We start from the raw sequence: 17,117 nt of genomic DNA, 5'->3' as shown, positions 1-17,117 counted from the left end.
TCTAGGCATTTTGCCGCCCCAAGCACGGCAGGCTGGCTGCCTTCTGCGGCTTGCCTGCAGAGGGTCCGCTGGTCCACTGAAGCCGCGGGACCAGTGGACCCTCTGCAGGCATGTCTGTGGGAGGTCCGCCGAAGCCGCGGGACCAGCGGACCCTCCGTCGAAGGCAGCCTGCCTGTCGCCCTCGCGGTGACCGGCAGAGCGCCCCCTGTGGCATGCTGCCCCAAGCACGCGTTTGGCATGCTGGGGCCTGGAGCCACCCCTGGAAATGGGTCACTCTCATTAACACTTCACGAGTTATTTTTCCTCCCTTGGTATCCTGCTGTCAACTGAATTGTCTCATTAGACTGACCTCACACTTGGTAAGGCAATTTATATCTTTTCATGTATTTATACCTGCTCCTGTATCTTCCACTCCATGCATCCGATGAAGTGGGTTCTAGCCCACGAAAGCTTATGCCCAAATAAATGTGTTAGTCTCTAAGGTGCCACAAGGACTCCTCGTTTTGGTTCATTTTTTGTTGTTTGTTTTTTATTGTGGGGCTTGCCATTGTGGCTGTCACTCTGGTCCTGGTGTGAAAACTTTATTAAAGAAGGTGTTGTGATGTGAAGTAAGGGTCAGCACAGTGGGGTAGTCAGATCCCGTCTGGAAGTTTGCTTCCCCGCCTGATCCCCCTTCACCAAGAATGCTGCCTTGACTGTAATGAGGGGAACAAACTGCACATGAATGTATCACTTTCTGCGGTTTAGATTAAAAGCAGCTGCTCTTTCATTATCTTTTTAACCTCCTTCCTTCGGAGCGTCTAAGGATACAGCTCCCCCTTCAGAAACTACAGCGGCTGGTTTATGTGCAGTAACTCAGTTATCTTCAACCACTGTGGTACGTAGTATACACAGTGATAAACAGTGTTACAAAAACCTCTCAGACTTCACTCTACCACCACATGACACAATCGCGCATTCTCAAACACCAGGCCTACCACCCCCAGCTAGTCTGTAATTGCCCTGCCAAAATACTGTGCTTATAAACTGAAAATAGAGGTTCCATAGTTACTTTTTGGAAAGATTAAGAGCCTGACCCCCCCCAGCAGGTGTAAATCAATGTTGCTCCATTCAGGTCAGTGGATCCCTGCCAATTTACATTGGCTGGGGATCTGACCGTAAGTTTCCTTATTTATTTTTAAGAGGCATTTATAGAGAACTAGGCTGGTATTTTCAAAGGAGGCTACAGGAGTTTCAATGAAAGGTTTGTCCACGACTTCCTTTAGCTGCTTTGGAAATCTAACCCTTAATATACTGTGAATTTTCTTTAAAATATATCTTCTCTCTCTCCAAACATAGGCACCTTTTGAAAGGTAGGTACCCAGACCTTATTGAAATCCTTTGGGATTTATGAAAATCTTAATTTGGGGCTCAAATGTTCAAAGTTGCCATAGACATTTGGGAGCCATAAAACAAACCTTCCCAGCACAAAGAATGAGTCTGAGACTCAAGAACTCTTCTGAGAGTTTAAAAGTTTAGAATGTGTTTCTTTGTGCCTAATAATAATAATAATGATAATAATAATAATAATAGTAAAACCTACCTCTTATATAATGCTTTTTCTTGTGTAGATCTCAAAATTATTTAACAAGGAGGTCAGTATGTCATACCCATTTTACAGATGGGGAAACTGAGAAACAGATAAGGACGTGACTCTTGCTGGGTTGGTGGTTATTTGTTTGATTCATTATTTGCTTGGTGATGAAGTGTTTGGCTGATTGATCAGTTGGGTTTTTATTTGGCTGCTTTTATTTGATTAGTTACATGTTAGGGGGTGTCACACTGTCTGCGGTGGCTCACAACCATGAGTACCCACCTCAGCACAGACTGTCAAAAGCAGCAGGGTGGGCATCCCGACTGGTGGTATATTCTATAATTAAATTTCACCAACCCAGTAATAAATGTGAACTCCCGAAGTACAACAATAATGGAGTCACACACTCCAGTCTCTCTTGCACCCAGTCAATCTGGACTATGTGATCAATGGTCACTTACACCAAAAATCATAAAACATCAGGTTACACCCATGCCCAGAGAGCAGTCCCTCAGACAGGTTGATTAGCATCCTAGATCTCACACCAAAGACAATGCTGGATGCCAATTCTACTGTAAACTAACTGAAGGCTTATTAGCTAGGACAAAGGAGTGAGAGTTACTGAGAGGTTAAAGCAGATAAAAAAAATATATGTACTGGTGAGTCATGATCTATGATTCCAAATGGTAGCAGAGACGTAGTAATCTGCCAGTTTCCAAAAACATCACTCAGGGCTGCCCAGAATAACTCTGGGGTTCTCCATCTTCTCATTAGAATCCAAACAGCCCAGAGGTGAAGAATTTTTCCTTGTGTCCATACGGACAGCTTCTTCTCACAGAATACAAGCTGACGGGGGTCACCACGCAGGTGGGCTCTTTCTTGGAGAGCAGTCTCTGCATTTAGAGTCTTTGAATTCCAATCACCACATACAAAAGACCCCTTGTTTGAAATTAGCATTTTCCTATTAACGTTCTTCATTTTCATTCCACAAGGCTTCTTTCTCATTTGGTGGCTTATTTAATCACTGAGGAATACACAGTGTAAATGTTTGCTATTACATTATAGCAGGATACAGATAGGTTAAAACAATGCATGCAGCATCTCATTAGTTTTCATGGTGTTTAAACACCAAATACATTATCATATATGTAACAATCGCTTTGATCTGTACTAGTACACAGGTGAACTGGCTGGGCTTCCAGATGTGAGTTTGTAAGCGTGCTGTAAGGCCTGGGGCTTTGGCCTGGTCTGCCAACCTCACAGGGGCTCTTTCTTTGGGTTTCGTTGGTTCATTATTCGTTTGGCCATCTGGTTCCTTGCTTGATTTGCTGCTTGGTTTCTTATTTGTTTAGTTGATTTGGGTTGGGTTATATATTTGGTTGGTTTAATTTGTTATTTATTCATTTTGATTACTTGGTTGCTTACTTGGGTTATTTATTTGTCTGGTTATTTATTTGGTTTCTTGATTGAGAATTTGGTTGGCTTGGTGGCTGATGCTTAGGTTGCTGGTTTGCCGGGTTCTTTTACATTATGAACGATTATTGTTGCTATTGTTAAAGACATCACATTGTTCTGGGTGTTGCCAATTACATTGTTATGGCTGTTGTCATTGGTACTGTTATTTTTATTCCCATTGCTATAGTTATTGTAACACAGTGCTGTTGCTATTGTATTGTTTATACAATATTATTAAATTATTCATTCCTTTTTATTTAATGGATTTGTTTCTGTTTTGTCCTTTTCAATAAATTAAGGGGATACAATTACCCAGCCACAACAATCTCTCTCCAGACTGTCTTTGAATCCCTTCCAGTGAAAAGAGGAAGTTCTGCGGATTTCTCGCCTCTAACTGCACACAACCCTCTTCCCCTGACTCCCAACCCCCACAGGGCAGTCGATGTTTGTCTGGGCTGGCCGCACACCTGGGACTTGCCTAGTGAGCACTTTCCCACGCTGTGTGTTGCGGTTTGGTTCGGAGAATTCAGGGACTAGTCTCTCTGGGCCACTCTTCCCACAAAACCGCCGCAGCCTTTTGATTTCTCTGATCCGCAGGAAAAGCTGCTGTCGATTAACAGTTGCAGTGTTTCCACCACTGCGGTGCTGACTGGTCTTTGCCAGATCTGCTCTTTTCGATTTGTTTCAGAACAAAAACTTGGCAGGAGGCGCTCACGTACCATGATGATCAGTGTGGTAGGAGAGAAAGGGAGAGTGTGAGGGTTTCAGCGTGTGGGAGTTCAGAGGGAAGAAAAGAGACAGAGACAGAAATCCAGAGTAAGAGTTTATGTAGCATTTGGAAGGGAATCTCAGGGTTAGATTTATCTGCACCCTGCCCCTTTAAGGACCTGCTAAGGAAATCAAAGGGGGTCTGAAAGGACTCAGCAGCAATGGGGCTAGTGCAACTTGTGTTTGTTTGTTTGTTTTGGAATAATAAATTTAACAAAACACCAGTTTTAAAACCCTCTTTGGTCTGAGCGTGTAATGTTTAATCCTACTTCTGCCTTTGTGACCCTCTGGCATGGAGCCCACTCTCAGACACTCTGCAGCGCCTCCTGCTCCACAGAGACCTTTCATATTTTTGCCTCACTCCTGCTTTGCTCCCAATCACTGTGGCTCCTATCGTCTGGCACAGTGATAGGTGGCACTGTCTGCACTTGTCAGGGACCTCAGCTGGAAATAAAACTGGTTCTTGGAAGTGTCCCTGGAGATTATTATTCGGCTCTGAAATGATGGGGCATATGCAGTAGCCCCCTTGGAATCAGTCAGCCCCATCCATTCCAGACCCTGCTGGGGACTCTGCTTGAACCAATACCAGAAGGTCCCTCCACCCGTGATGTAGGAACCATAGACAGCACAGTTGAGTCGCAGAGTCTCTGAGGGCCGCACCACTGCTGGGCCAAACTCCACCAGTCTAAACGGGGGAAGGTCACCTAGAAAAATGGAGACGGGGAGCAAAATTAATAGACCCACGCTGCCAGTTTGGCTCACCCCACACACACCCTGCAAGTGCATCCTCTGTTAACAACTCACACAACACCCGGCCGGCCAGAAAACTCAGAAGGAGCAAAGATATTCCCATTTCTACCACCGGAGAGCAGCACAAGGTAGCCACCTGAGTTTCTGGATGGAGAAAATTTCTGCAGATCTCGGAGCTTCTAGGCAGGAAATCCGGGGTGGTGGCTGGTCCTAGAAGGTTCAGCCAATGGGGGAAAAGCTCGCAAGAAGTGTCTTGCCTATCTCTGTGTCTATCACACTTTTGTGTGTATCTGTCTCCTTCGAGAGACCCACATTCAACCCTAGATAGCTACAGCTCCATAAAAATCACAGATTCTTGTTTCAACTATGATTTTATGGTGGTAGTTATCTTGCTGTTTTGCATGTGTGTACAGAGAGAGTGAGAGAGACATGTATGAAGTCTGCCTACATAACCTCTTCCCAACAGGGATGTTAAAAAATGGACTCATTAGTGAATATTCTACATTGGCCTCTAATGCATGGTGGAACCCACTGTTACTCTCTGGTTTACTAAAAAGAAAGATTGATGATGATACTGGGGGTTTCTTTCCAGATGGGAAACTGAGACACCAAGAACACCACTCTCATCCCAGAAAAGCAGCATAACACAACTAACACACATTCCCGCAATGTGGCTTTGTCCCCGCCTAGTGGCTAGAGCATGCAATGAGGTTTATGAGTGAGTTTTTGAATCAAAAGATTGTAAACTGTTTGCAAATAGACTTGGATGAATTCATGTTTTTTATAATTTCCATGGATAATATCAATCTTTATTTAAAGCATATTTTTAATATTTATCAGTTTAAATTTTCACAGTTGTGCAAAATTATGAGTTTTAAGTTGTTTTATCTTATCTTTTACGCCAATATTTAAAAAGGGCTCTAGGGGTGATCCCGGCAATTACAGACCGGTAAGTCTAACGTCGGTACCGGGCAAATTAGTTGAAACAATAGTAAAGAATAAAATTGTCAGACACATAGAAAAACATAAACTCTTGAGCAATAGTCAACATGGTTTCTGTAAAGGGAAATCGTGTCTTACTAATCTATTAGAGTTCTTTGAAGGGGTCAACAAACATGTGGACAAGGGGGATCCGGTGGACATAATGTACTTAGATTTCCAGAAAGCCTTTGACAAGGTCCCTCACCAAAGGCTCTTACGTAAATTAAGCTGTCATGGATAAAAGGAAAGGTCCTTTCATGGATTGAGAACTGGTTAAAGGACAGGGCACAAAGGGTAGGAATTAATGGTAAATTCTCAGAATGGAGAGGGGTAACTAGTGGTGTTCCCCAAGGGTCAGTCCTGGGACCAATCCTATTCAATTTATTCATAAATGATCTGGAGAAAGGGGTAAACAGTGAGGTGGCAAAGTTTGCAGATGATACTAAACTACTCAAGATAGTTAAGACTAAAGCAGATTGTGAAGAACTTCAAAAAGATCTCACAAAACTAAGTGATTGGGCAACAAAATGGCAAATGAAATTTAATGTGGATAAATGTAAAGTAATGCAAATTGGAAAAAATAACCCCAACTATACATACAACATGATGGGGGCTAATTTAGCTACAACGAGTCAGGAAAAAGATCTTGGAGTTATCGTGGATAGTTCTCTGAAAATGTCCACGCAGTGTGCAGAGGCAGTCAAAAAAGCAAACAGGATGTTAGGAATCATTAAAAAGGGGATAGAGAATAAGACTGAGAATATATTATTGCCCTTATATAAATCCATGGTACGCCCACATCTCGAATACTGTGTACAGATGTGGTCTCCTCACCTCAAAAAAGATATTCTAGCACTAGAAAAGGTTCAGAAAAGAGCAACTAAAATGATTAGGGGTTTAGAGAGGGTCCCATATGAGGAAAGATTAAAGAGGCTAGGACTCTTCAGTTTGGAAAAGAGAAGAACTAAGGGGGGATATGATAGAGGTATATAAAATCATGAGTGATGTTGAGAAAGTGGATAAGGAAAAGTTATTTACTTATTCCCATAATACAAGAACTAGGGGTCACCAAATGAAATTAATAGGCAGCAGGTTTAAAACAAATAAAAGGAAGTTCTTCTTCATGCAGCGCACAGTCAACTTGTGGAACTCCTTACCTGAGGAGGTTGTGAAGGCTAGGACTATAACAATGTTTAAAAGGGGACTGGATAAATTCATGGTGGCTAAGTCCATAAATGGCTATTAGCCAGGATGGGTAAGAATGGTGTCCCTAGCCTCTGTTTGTCAGAGGATGGAGATGGATGGCAGGAGAGAGATCACTTGATCATTGCCTGTTAGGTTCACTCCTTCAGGGGCACCTGGCATTGGCCACTGTCGGTAGACAGATACTGGGATAGATGGACCTTTGGTCTGACCCGGTACGGCCTTTCTTATATTCTTATGTTCTTATGTTATCTATTTAAATGTTCAAGGGGGGAAATCTGGGGGTCAGACAATAATTATTTAATGGCAGTAAATGTTGCAATTCAAAAAGTTAACACTTTTGTGATGCAGTAGGGACTGTCTGTGTGGGGGATGGGAGAGCCAGGGAGGACTTTAGGTGAGGGACAGGACCTGAGCCTGTAACCTGACCCAGGTAGAGGGGAGGGGTGTCAGCACCTTTGCCCGGGAAGCTGGACAAAGGAAGGGGCCGGCTGGAGGGAGTTTGGTTAGTTCAGTTTTGGTTTGGGGCTGGGTGGTTGGAATTCAGGGAATCCCAAACTGGGAACTAAGCTTCCTGAACCCCCAGAAGGACTTGATTGAGGGGTCCTGGCTGTGCCTACAGGCTCTGCTGTAATCTGCATTCCTGTTGTCCAATAAACCTGCTGTGTTACTGGCTGGCTGAGAGTCACTGTGAGTCCCAGGAAGAGGGGTGCAGGGCCGGACTCCCGCACACTCCGTGACAACTTTATAGCCATTAAAACTCAAATGTTCAACATCACATGTCAAAATACTCAGACTAAAGAGCCTTAAAGAAGACACCACTAAATTCTCAATTGCTATTTTTCTTACTTTGAAAACCTCAGCCCCCCTCTCTCTGCCTCTTCCCAGCCAACTAGTCTCTGGTCACTTTTTGTCTGTAAGGCTGAGATGGAGGATGGGGGAGCAGTGGTTGTGGCTGCATATGTGTGAGATGGCTGTGAGATGGAGTGTGTGTGCCTGTGTGTGTTGCTGTGAGTGTGTCACACTCATGCTCTGTAATTGACTCATAGTAATAACTGGTAGGGTGACCAGACAGCAAATGCGAAAAATCAGGATGGGGGAGGGGTAATAGGAACCTGTACAAGAAAAAGACCCCAAAATCGGGACTGTCCCTATAAAATTAGGACATCTGGTCACCCTAGGTGGCGGTGTCTGTAGTTGTAAGGGGAGCTCAGCTGCAGGGAGACTGGGTTCTTGGGGTGGTCTCTGGAAATTCTCGTTGTGTTTTGAGGCAGCGAAGCGTGTTTCCCCATCACAGTTCATCAGTCCGATCCACTCGGGACCTTCGACAGGGAAATCCGGTCTCCAGGGCTGCGCGGAGAGATCGCATGTCAGTGTGAGGTGGGTTGAGACCTTCCTCGCGCGGAACCCAGCAGCTCCTGCAGGTGGGAAAAGACGCCTGCAAACACAGGCAGGAGGTTCCCAAGAAATACTGTAATGATCCGCCTCCGGGGAGCGAAGGGTCTAGCTCCATTGTCATAAACAGATAGTTAAGGGTTAAGGTCTCTTTTACCTGTAAAGGGTTAACATGCAGTACCTGATGACCATCTGACCAGAGAACCAATCAGAGACAACATAATTTCAAATCTCTGTGGAGGGAAGCCTTTGTCTGTGTTCTTTGTTGGCTCTGAGTTCTCTTTTTGGATCTAAGAGAGACCAGTCATGTCTCCAAGTTCTCCTGGAGTAATTTCTACTATTCAATAGTGAGTATTAGAAAGGCAAATTAGTCTTATAATTTGATTTCTACATTTGCAATTGTGTGTTTGCTAAAGGAAATCCTTTATTCTTGTTTGCTGTTACTTTGCTTTTACTGAGAAAGAAAGGGGGAGGGGGAATTATCTCCAGAGATTGATAAATTTAGACCCTGTATTGTTCCATCTTGGATTACAGAGACAGTGACTTTTCTTTTTATTCTTTAATAAATTCTTTTCTATTAAGGACTTGGTTGATCTTTCTTTGGGTGGATTCTCAGGGAAAGGGGAAGGGGAGGTATCCCTCTGTAGTTAAATTCCGGTGTCTCTCCTAGGAAAAGGGAGGGGGGAGGAAGCAGGGGGAATGATTTATTTCTCCTGGGTGTAAGAACTCCATGGATTTGGGGCTCTTGGAATCCCCTAGGAGTTTGGGGAAGGACTGTGTCTCAATCCACATACCTGATTGAGTGGTGGCAGCTTTTACTAGATCTAAACTAGGATTTTAGTTTAGAGGGAAACCAGTGCAGGTCCCCACATTGGAACCCAACAGCTCCAAGTGGGGGTGAGACCTATGACAGGACCCCAGAACCTCAGCTCCCCAGTTCAGCTGCTCAGCGGACAGGAGAGTCTGTTGTAATTTCAGGCAGGGCAGGGGGTGAGACAGGCCAGACGCCTGTAACAAAGTCTCTCTCCTGCCCCTTCACACGCGCAGGTGCTTCCTCTTTCTCTCCTTCTCTCCACTTTCCTGGTGGCCTCTGATAAAGCGGCTCCTTCAAGTGACAGCGGGAGGGGGCGGACCGTAGGGGCAGAGTCAGGTGCCTTCTCTCCGGGAGGCGAAGCGTGTGGCTCGCCGCCTTTTTGTCCCCGGCCCCCTGTCTCCGTGTCACCGTGTCTCCCGGCGCAGTAATAGGTGGCGGTGTCTGCAGCTGTCAGCGAGCGGAGCTGCAGGGAGAACTGGTTCCTGGCGGTGTCTGCAGAGATGGTGACTCGGCCTTGGAGAGACGGGGCGTAGCCGGTATCCCCGTTATACGGATAGACCCATCCCACGGATTCCAGCCCTTCTCCGGGAGGCTGGCGGATCCAGTGCCAGTAGTAATACCGGGTATTGATGGAGACCCCGGAGACAGCGCAGGTCAGTGTGAGGGGCTCGGAGACTTTGCCCACCCCAGGGCCGGAGGCCACCAGCTGCAGCTGGGAAAGGGCGCCTAGAAACAAGGGTGGGAGAGTCCAAAATAATCATTGAATGTGATGCCTGGAGAGCAAAGGCTCCCTCTGCCCCGCCCCGCCCCGCCCCGCCCCCAGCCACACACAGAGAGACAGACACAGACTCACACGGCGCCAGGGCCAGCGCTAGGAAGACACGTTTAATCATTTGGAAGGTGTCAAAAATCTCCAGTTCAGCCGCCGACCCAGCGGAGCTCGCGCGAGTCGGGTGAAGTGTGAGACTCCGGCTCCAAACCTCCGCCAACACCCGTAACAAATTCTAGCTCGCACGACGCACTCGTAGAAAAGTTCGCGCTCTGTGACGTGTCGGGACCGGGTATTAACCCTACATAAATAGTCTGGGAGCCCCTAGCGGTCTCCCTTGTCTTCTGCTGCAGAACCTGCCAGAGAAGCAGTGTAGGTAAGTAGCCAGACACTGTACGTCTTCATCCAGCTGTTCGGAACTCGGCTCTCACCGCGTGGTTTCCCCGTCTTCTATAAAGAGCAACAGACACATCACAGTGTGAGTGTGAGAGTCCTGACTCTGCCTGTCTGTGTCTCTTTCTCTTTTCCCCGCACCCCCTGCTTGTGATCTTGGTTGGGATTTCCAAAGCGGCCTAAGGGAGTTAGGCACTCAAATCCCAATAAAACCCCAAAGGGAGTCAGACTCTTAGCTCCTTTCAGCCCCTTTGAAATCCCCAGTCCCCTCCTTCTCTGCTCCCCACCAATTCTTCATCTATCACCTCTTCCTCGCACCGTGTTACTGACCTAGACACTGGAGAGATTGAACATGTGGAGTTCCCTTGATTCTTTAAAGGAACAGATCTTCTATGGCTCTGAGAGGGGTTTTCTCCTGGTAAAAACTGATTTGCACTCGGCTATGTATGTTGAATGTTTTGTATCCGGAGCTTTTAAAATAAAATGTGTCCCCCTAAAAAGAATCGCAAGGGAATTTAATAAATATTCAACATCACATGTCGATTCTGTTGTGTTGTTATTGGTTAGTGTTTTTGCGAAGTTTTTGTTACCAGATTTGTGTGTGTTGGGAGTTGATTTGTGTGGTGTCCGTTGGGGTTTTTGTTTACAGTTATTTCTTACTGGTTATTGGGTATCTGCTTCGGTGATTACTTTGGAACCATTGAATCGTTGTTCAGACGTGAAGAATAATCGCTCCTCCGGCTCCTCCTCTGTCCCCGCAGAGCTGCGTAAACCCCGGGCTCGGCTGAGAGCTTTGCAGCCGCGGGGCTGTCGGAGCGCCCGGGCGCCCGGGGGACGGAGCCGGGATGAGGCGCCGTAGATCTTCCCCTTTGCACACCCGGAGCAATGCGCTGGGAAGGGAGACGGGAGGATGCTGTGTGTGTCTGTCTGTCTGTCCTCCTCTCGCTGTGCCTCACAGGTCTGCAGCAGGGCGGGCAGAGCCAAGCCTGGTCCGGGTGCGGCGCATCCGCTCTGGGCCAGCTCTGTTAGTCTGATGTAAGCGGTGTAGTAAGATGAGGCCCTGAGACATAAACCTTTGGTATCAGAGGCCTGGTCTGAGGCCTGAGCCCTGAACTGAAGTTACATAAAGCGAAGGAGGCTGTGAGCCAGAGGCAGGCCCTGCTCGCAGAAGTTGGCAAGAGGGAGGCTGCTCAGAGAACCTGTGCTAGAACAGCCTGGTATGAACACTGCCCCACAGAGAGAACAAGGAACAAGCAGATCCAGCCTACAGACAGGGAGGGTCAAAAGGACAATCTGATGCATTGACCTCTTTGTTCGAACCAACCTGTACCAGGAGAAAGGCAGCACCCTAATACGTAGAGGGGCTGCACCTCAATGCATTCAATGCAGGGCTGCCCAGGGCAGGCAAGTGGGAAAATTTGCCACAGGCCCCCGGCCCACAGGGCCCCCCACAAGAATACAGTGTTCTATAGTATTGCAACCTTTTCTAATGGAAGGGGTCCCTGAGGTTGCTTTGCCCCAGGCCCCCTGAATCCTCTGGGCGGCCCTGAGTCAATGCTGCGTAACCGGATTGTACCTGTGTAAGAACGCATCCCTGGGATGGCGCCTTTGTCTGGCCTGGGGGCAGTGGCAAACCCAACCGCTGACTGAGCCAGGCCAGTGTCAGGGAGCACATCTGTACTAGCAGAACTGTAGGCAGCTGATCCAGGAAGCTAGAGACTGTGTTTTGTTTGACAATAAACCTGGCTGGATGCCTTTGTACCTTATCAGAGTCTGTGCTCATAGGGTGGTTCGCTCCAGATCTGCTGTGCCTCGCTTTCCCTTCCCTCCCTGCAGGGAGCGCACCAGGTCTCTCCGCCCCCCAGCAGATGTCTTTCCCCCTGGGCCTGGGGCCGGAGGTTTTCCTCTCGGCTCACACCGGCTTCCCCGCACTGTGCCTCTCTAGCAGCGCAGTGATACCGGGCGGTGTCCTCCCCTCTCAGGCGGCTCATTTCCAGGTACAGCTCGCTCTTGGCGTTGTCTCTGGAGATGGTGGATCGTCCTTGAACCCCAGCCGCGTAATAAGGACTAGACCCATCGTAGTAAATACGTGAGACAAACTCCGGGCTCTTCCCGGGACTCTGCCGGTACCAGAACATGTCGGAGCTGCTGAAGGTGAAGCCGGAGCCTTTACAGGAGAGGCGGATGGACTCCCCTTCATTTCTAACAGCCCCCCCGGACTCCACCAGCTGCATCTGGGACTGCGCACCTGAGGGGGAAAACACGTTAATGATCATAATGATCATTGTTCACACCTAATGACTCTCACTAGCGTAATAAGGGGCATATAAGCAAAAGAGATAGATAGCCAAGTTGCCAGCTAATAGAGCGGAGGAAATCATAGCTGGAGAGAGAAAACAGTATAGGGGGAAATGCGGATGGATAGAGAGATAATACAGCGCAGGGACAATGGATGCATGAATAGCTAGTGGGGGACTAGAAACATACAAAGAGATAAGATAATGATGTGCATGAAACATTGTATAGATTGGACAGTGAAAGAAAGAAAGAAAGAAAGAAAGAAAGAAAGAAAGAAAGAAAGAAAGAAAGAAAGAAAGAAAGAAAGAAAGAAAGAAAGAAAGAAAGAAAGAAAGAAAATATATAATGATGCCTAGATGGATGCAAATGCATAGATAGATAGATGGATGGGGTGGATGGGGACAGATAGATAGATAGATAGATAGATAGATAGATAGATAGATAGATAGATAGATAGATAGATAGATAGATAGATAGATGTTAAAGAGGTTTATACAGACAAACAAAGATCTAGATACACTCTGCCACTAAAAACACATACTCTGAAGGTTCCCTGTATTTTCAAACATTTCCTCACCTGTCCAAGCTGCTAAAACGAACACAAACTGTACCCACACTGGCATTGCTCGCTGAGCTGCAGGGTAAATTCTCGCTGTCAGGATAAGGAGGGTTTAGCCCTTAACTGCACAAACACAAGCCGCGGCCGCTTCTGCCTGTTGCAGCCTCCGACACGCGGCTGCCTGGTTTAGAAGGGAAACGAAGTCACCCCCCTTCCCACACCACACCCTGCCTGGAGAGGGGCGGAGACTCCGGTCTGAGGGTCTCAGGGCGCCCCGGGAGCAGGGCGGGTTATTGTGAGGTTCTTACACTGACCCGAAGTGTGTCAGGCGCTACAGGGGACAAGCGCAAACCCAGAGCTCTGCTCCCAGCACCTCGCAGCCCAGACCCCGGTGAGAAATGCCCCAGCGCAGCCTGGGACCGGCCTGGTGCAACCCTCCCCCGGGAAGCAAACGCTGCTCCAGGCTCCTGAGCAACGGTCTCCGGATGCCGGAAGAGGCTTTGGGATTCCCCTGGTAACTGTCTCCCCTGGGGCACAACGGGCCGCGCATCGCAGGGGAATAAAGTCTCACATCCGGGCTGGGAGTCAGGCTGCCCCCAGGCCGCCCAGTGTTTTCAATCCGCTCCTTCATGCGCGGTAACCTTGCGCGGGTTTGGTGCCCGCTGGAATAGCCGCGGGAGCCGGGCCGGGCTGGGGTTCCAACCCACCGGGTTTGAGTTTCGGTCCCTTCTCTGCCCCGGAGGGATGCGCCTCTCTCAGCTGGTCTCTCCCTCAACCTCCAACTGCCCCGAAAGTGCCTGTGAAATTCACCCCCCTTTTTGTCCCAGCCCCCCCGTCTCCGTGTCGCTGTGCCTCTCGCCTGGCGCAGTGGTAGGCGGCGGAGTCCGCAGCTCTCAGGGAGAGCAGCTGCAGGGAGACCTGGTTTTTGGCGGTGTCTCTGGAGATGGTGAGGCGGTTCCGGAGGGACTGGGCCGGGAACGGAGTCCCGGACCGGGTGATAACGCCCAGGTATTCTAGCCCTGCCTCTGCAGACGCCGGGATCCGGTACCACAGGTAATCGCTGCTCGCTATCGATTCCCCGGAGACAGCGCAGGTCAGCGTGAGGGGCTCGGAGACCTTCCCCACCCCAGGGCCGGACTCCACCAGCCGCACCTGGGAAAGGGCACCTGAAACAGAGGGGGGGGGTGAGTCTAAACTTCCCACTGAGCCCCCCAGCTCTGCCGGGGACCGGCCCCCTCAGTGCTCACTCACCTGGAAAGCCAGAGAGCGCGCAGAGCACCAGCCACCAAGCCCCTGGCATGTCTGGGGGGGGGAGCCAGTGAGCCCCACAGCCACCGATCAGCTTCTCGGGGAGACAAATGCCTGGGAAAGGAGAGCAGCGGCCTCCGTGTGTGGGGGTCGGGGGAGGAGGGTGTGTGGGGAAGAGTAACTCCCTCAGAGTGTGGCTGTGGTCATGGCGGGTGTGAAATTCTGTGCGGGTGGTTCTCCCTCTCGCTTCCGTTCTCCCCCATCTGTGTGAGTGTGCGCATCTTTCTACCACTCATCTCTCCATCTCATACACCCCTCTCTCTACCCAGTACACGTAACCTATCTATTTATCCCGGTACACCCCATCCATCCATCCATCCATCCATCTATCTAGCCCCATCCAGGGCCGCCCAGAGGGGGGGCAAGAGGGGCAATTTTCCCCAGGCCCCGGGCCCCGCAGGGGCCCCTACGAGAGTTCTTCGGGGCCCCCGGAGCTTCTTCCTCTCCTGGTCTTCGCCGGCGGGGAGTCGTTCTGCTCCGGGGTGGAAGGACTCCAAGCTGGCGAATTACTGCCGAAGCGGGACCCGCCGCCGAGGTGCAGCCCGGTCTTCGGTGGTAATTCGGCGGCGGGGGGCCCCGCTGCGGGTCTCCGGGGCACTTCGGTGGCGGGTCCCGGAACGGAAGGGCCCCCCGCCGCCGAAGACCCCAGGCCCCTGGAATCCTCTGGGCGGTCCTGGGTCAGACCCCCACCGGGCTGTCTCATTCTCTTCCCTGCTGTACGCCCGGCAATTGGGGGCGGAGGGGGGCAGGATGTCAAAGAGACAAGGGGGTGAGATAACATCTTGTATTGGACCAACATCTCTCGGTGAGAGAGAGAGAGAGAGAGAGAGAGAGAGAGAGACTCTGGAGCCCCGCCGAGCTCTTCCTGGGGTCTCCTCCCTGCTGTGTTTCTCGGGCTGGGGTCGGCACTGCCCTGTCACTCTGCAGAGTTGTTCTGTCCCTGTCGGCCCGGGATATTGGAGATCCAAGGTGGGTGAGGTGAGATCTTCTCGTGGATCTGTGGGTGTGTCTCTCTCTGTCCCTCTGTCTCCAGCAGAAGTCGGTCGGTAAAAGAGAAGGGCTCCCCCACCTTGTCCCCCGCAGAGGGGAGCTGAGAGAAGGGGACAAGCCAGGCGGGTTCAGCCCCCCCCCCCCGCGGGGCATAGGGGTTCCCCCCTTTCTGTCTGACGGGTCCCTGTCTCTGTGGCTATGGCTACACTTAAACTTCAAAGCGCTGCCGCGGCAGCGCTGGCCGCGGCAGCGCTTTGAAGCGCTAAGTGTAGTCAAAGCGCCAGCGCTGGGAGAAAACTCTCCCAGCGCTGTCCGTACTCCAGCTCCCGGGGGGGAATAACGGACAGCGCTGGGAGCGCGGCTCCCAGCGCTGGGGCTTTGATTACACTGGCGCTTTGTAGCGCCGCAATTTGCAGCGCTGCAGAGGGTGTGTTTTCACACCCTGCTGCAGCGCTGCAAATTTTTAAGTGTAGCCAAGCCCTGTGTCACTGTGTCTCTCCGGGCGCAGTAATAGGTGGCGGTGTCCGCAGCTGTCAGCCAGCGGAGATGCAGGGAGAACTGGTTCTTGGAGGAATCGGCGGAGAGGGTGACTCGGCCTTGGACAGACGGGGCGTAGCGTACGCGCCACCGCGAGTTGTGCCAGTCAATCTCCCCCAGCCAGTCCAGCGCTCCCCGGGGAAGCTGCCGGTACCAATCCCAATAATCAGCAGTGACGGAGCCATCCGAGACCGCGCAGGTGAGTGTGAGGGGCTCGGAGACCTGCCCCACCCCAGGGCCGGACACCTCCAGCTGCACCTGGGAAAGGGCACCTGGAAACAGAAATAAATGAATAAACCAATTGACCCCGCGAGCAAAGAGTCTCCCGCACTCGCCCTATATCCACCCCCCGCCCCGTGCTCACATGGGGCCAGGGCCAGCAGAGCAGCTGAGAGCCAGGTCATCGTGTCTCGGACCGAAGCAGAATAGCCGGAGATGCGGACACCGGCTTCTTCCTCTGGGGAGAGTCTCTGAAACCCTCCGCAGCGTCTGCTGGATCCTGAGACCCAGAGCCGGGGGTGGGGGCGGGCTGGTGCAAATACTGAGCAGTGTCTGGTGTCACGGAGCGAGGCGAGCCCTTCACACACCTCCCGGCTCACTCGCTCGCTCGCTGACATTGACACACACGCAGCCCGCTCGCCCCCGCCTTGTCGCTCAGAGACCAGCTCCTCTTTAACAGCCACGTGTCCGAACACTCCTGCGCCTGTCACCGTCCCTTTAAGGGCCTAGGGGCGGGAAGAATTAACCCTTAACTGCCACGACACCGCGGATGCAGCTTCGCTCTCCTGCAGGCTGAGGGACAAGGCGGGTGTGACCCAGGAAATGCAGCTGCCTCCCTGTTCATATCCTGTAAATTAACAGGGGATTGTCAGTTCTGACTGGCGTCCGGAGCCCCAGCATTAGACTGGGCACCTATTAGGGGAATTACGGGGGTGATTTCCATAGGCTGCCCAGGCGGAGATAACGGTATTTAGCACCATTGAGGAGCCGTACCATAATTCATATTGTAGGCGCTCTCTTAAAAATTAGACCAAGCCCCTTTGTCAATGGAAAAAATGAAAGAATGAGTAAATAAAATCATTTTGCTCCCTCCTACCCCACCCGAGATAACTAAGTTCCAGGCCCGAGTGAACAACACTTCAGAAAGGAAGTGACGTCATCCATTTAATAGTCACCTTCACAACATGATCATACACTTTTTACCAACGGCTAGAAAAATTAGAGTGTTTGCTCCTTTTCCATAGGAAGCAAATAATTCGCAGGCCTGAGTCATCAACCAGGGTGTCAGAGTTTTTGGTTACTAGGAGGGATAATGAGAATTTGG

The 17,117-nt window shown here is 50.1% G+C and overlaps 1 protein-coding gene and 1 gene segment (V, D, J or C); both read right to left on the bottom strand.

Moving 5' to 3' along the window:
• Positions 1-9,953: 9,953 nt before the first annotated feature.
• Positions 9,954-14,562, bottom strand: LOC120379818. 5 transcript variants are annotated; one of them is made up of 4 exons: positions 14,210-14,562; positions 12,232-12,349; positions 10,432-11,161; positions 9,954-10,158 (listed from the first exon to the last, which is right to left on the bottom strand). That transcript is itself a non-coding variant. In a coding variant (4 exon segments), coding segments are annotated over 3 exon segments (564 nt in total).
• Positions 14,563-15,182: 620 nt separating this feature from the next.
• Positions 15,183-16,599, bottom strand: LOC120380736. Its single transcript, XM_039498668.1, has 3 exons — positions 16,158-16,599; positions 15,731-16,065; positions 15,183-15,356 (listed from the first exon to the last, which is right to left on the bottom strand). Exons 1-3 carry the CDS (start codon positions 16,408-16,410, stop codon positions 15,183-15,185), a joined length of 762 nt encoding a protein of 253 aa, XP_039354602.1. The 5' UTR covers positions 16,411-16,599.
• Between the last annotated feature and the right edge of the window lie 518 nt (positions 16,600-17,117).

This window comes from Mauremys reevesii, linkage group 13, assembly GCF_016161935.1.
Source record: "Mauremys reevesii isolate NIE-2019 linkage group 13, ASM1616193v1, whole genome shotgun sequence".
Taxonomy (NCBI): Eukaryota; Metazoa; Chordata; order Testudines; family Geoemydidae; genus Mauremys; species Mauremys reevesii.
This window is presented reverse-complemented; position numbering and strand designations above follow the sequence as displayed.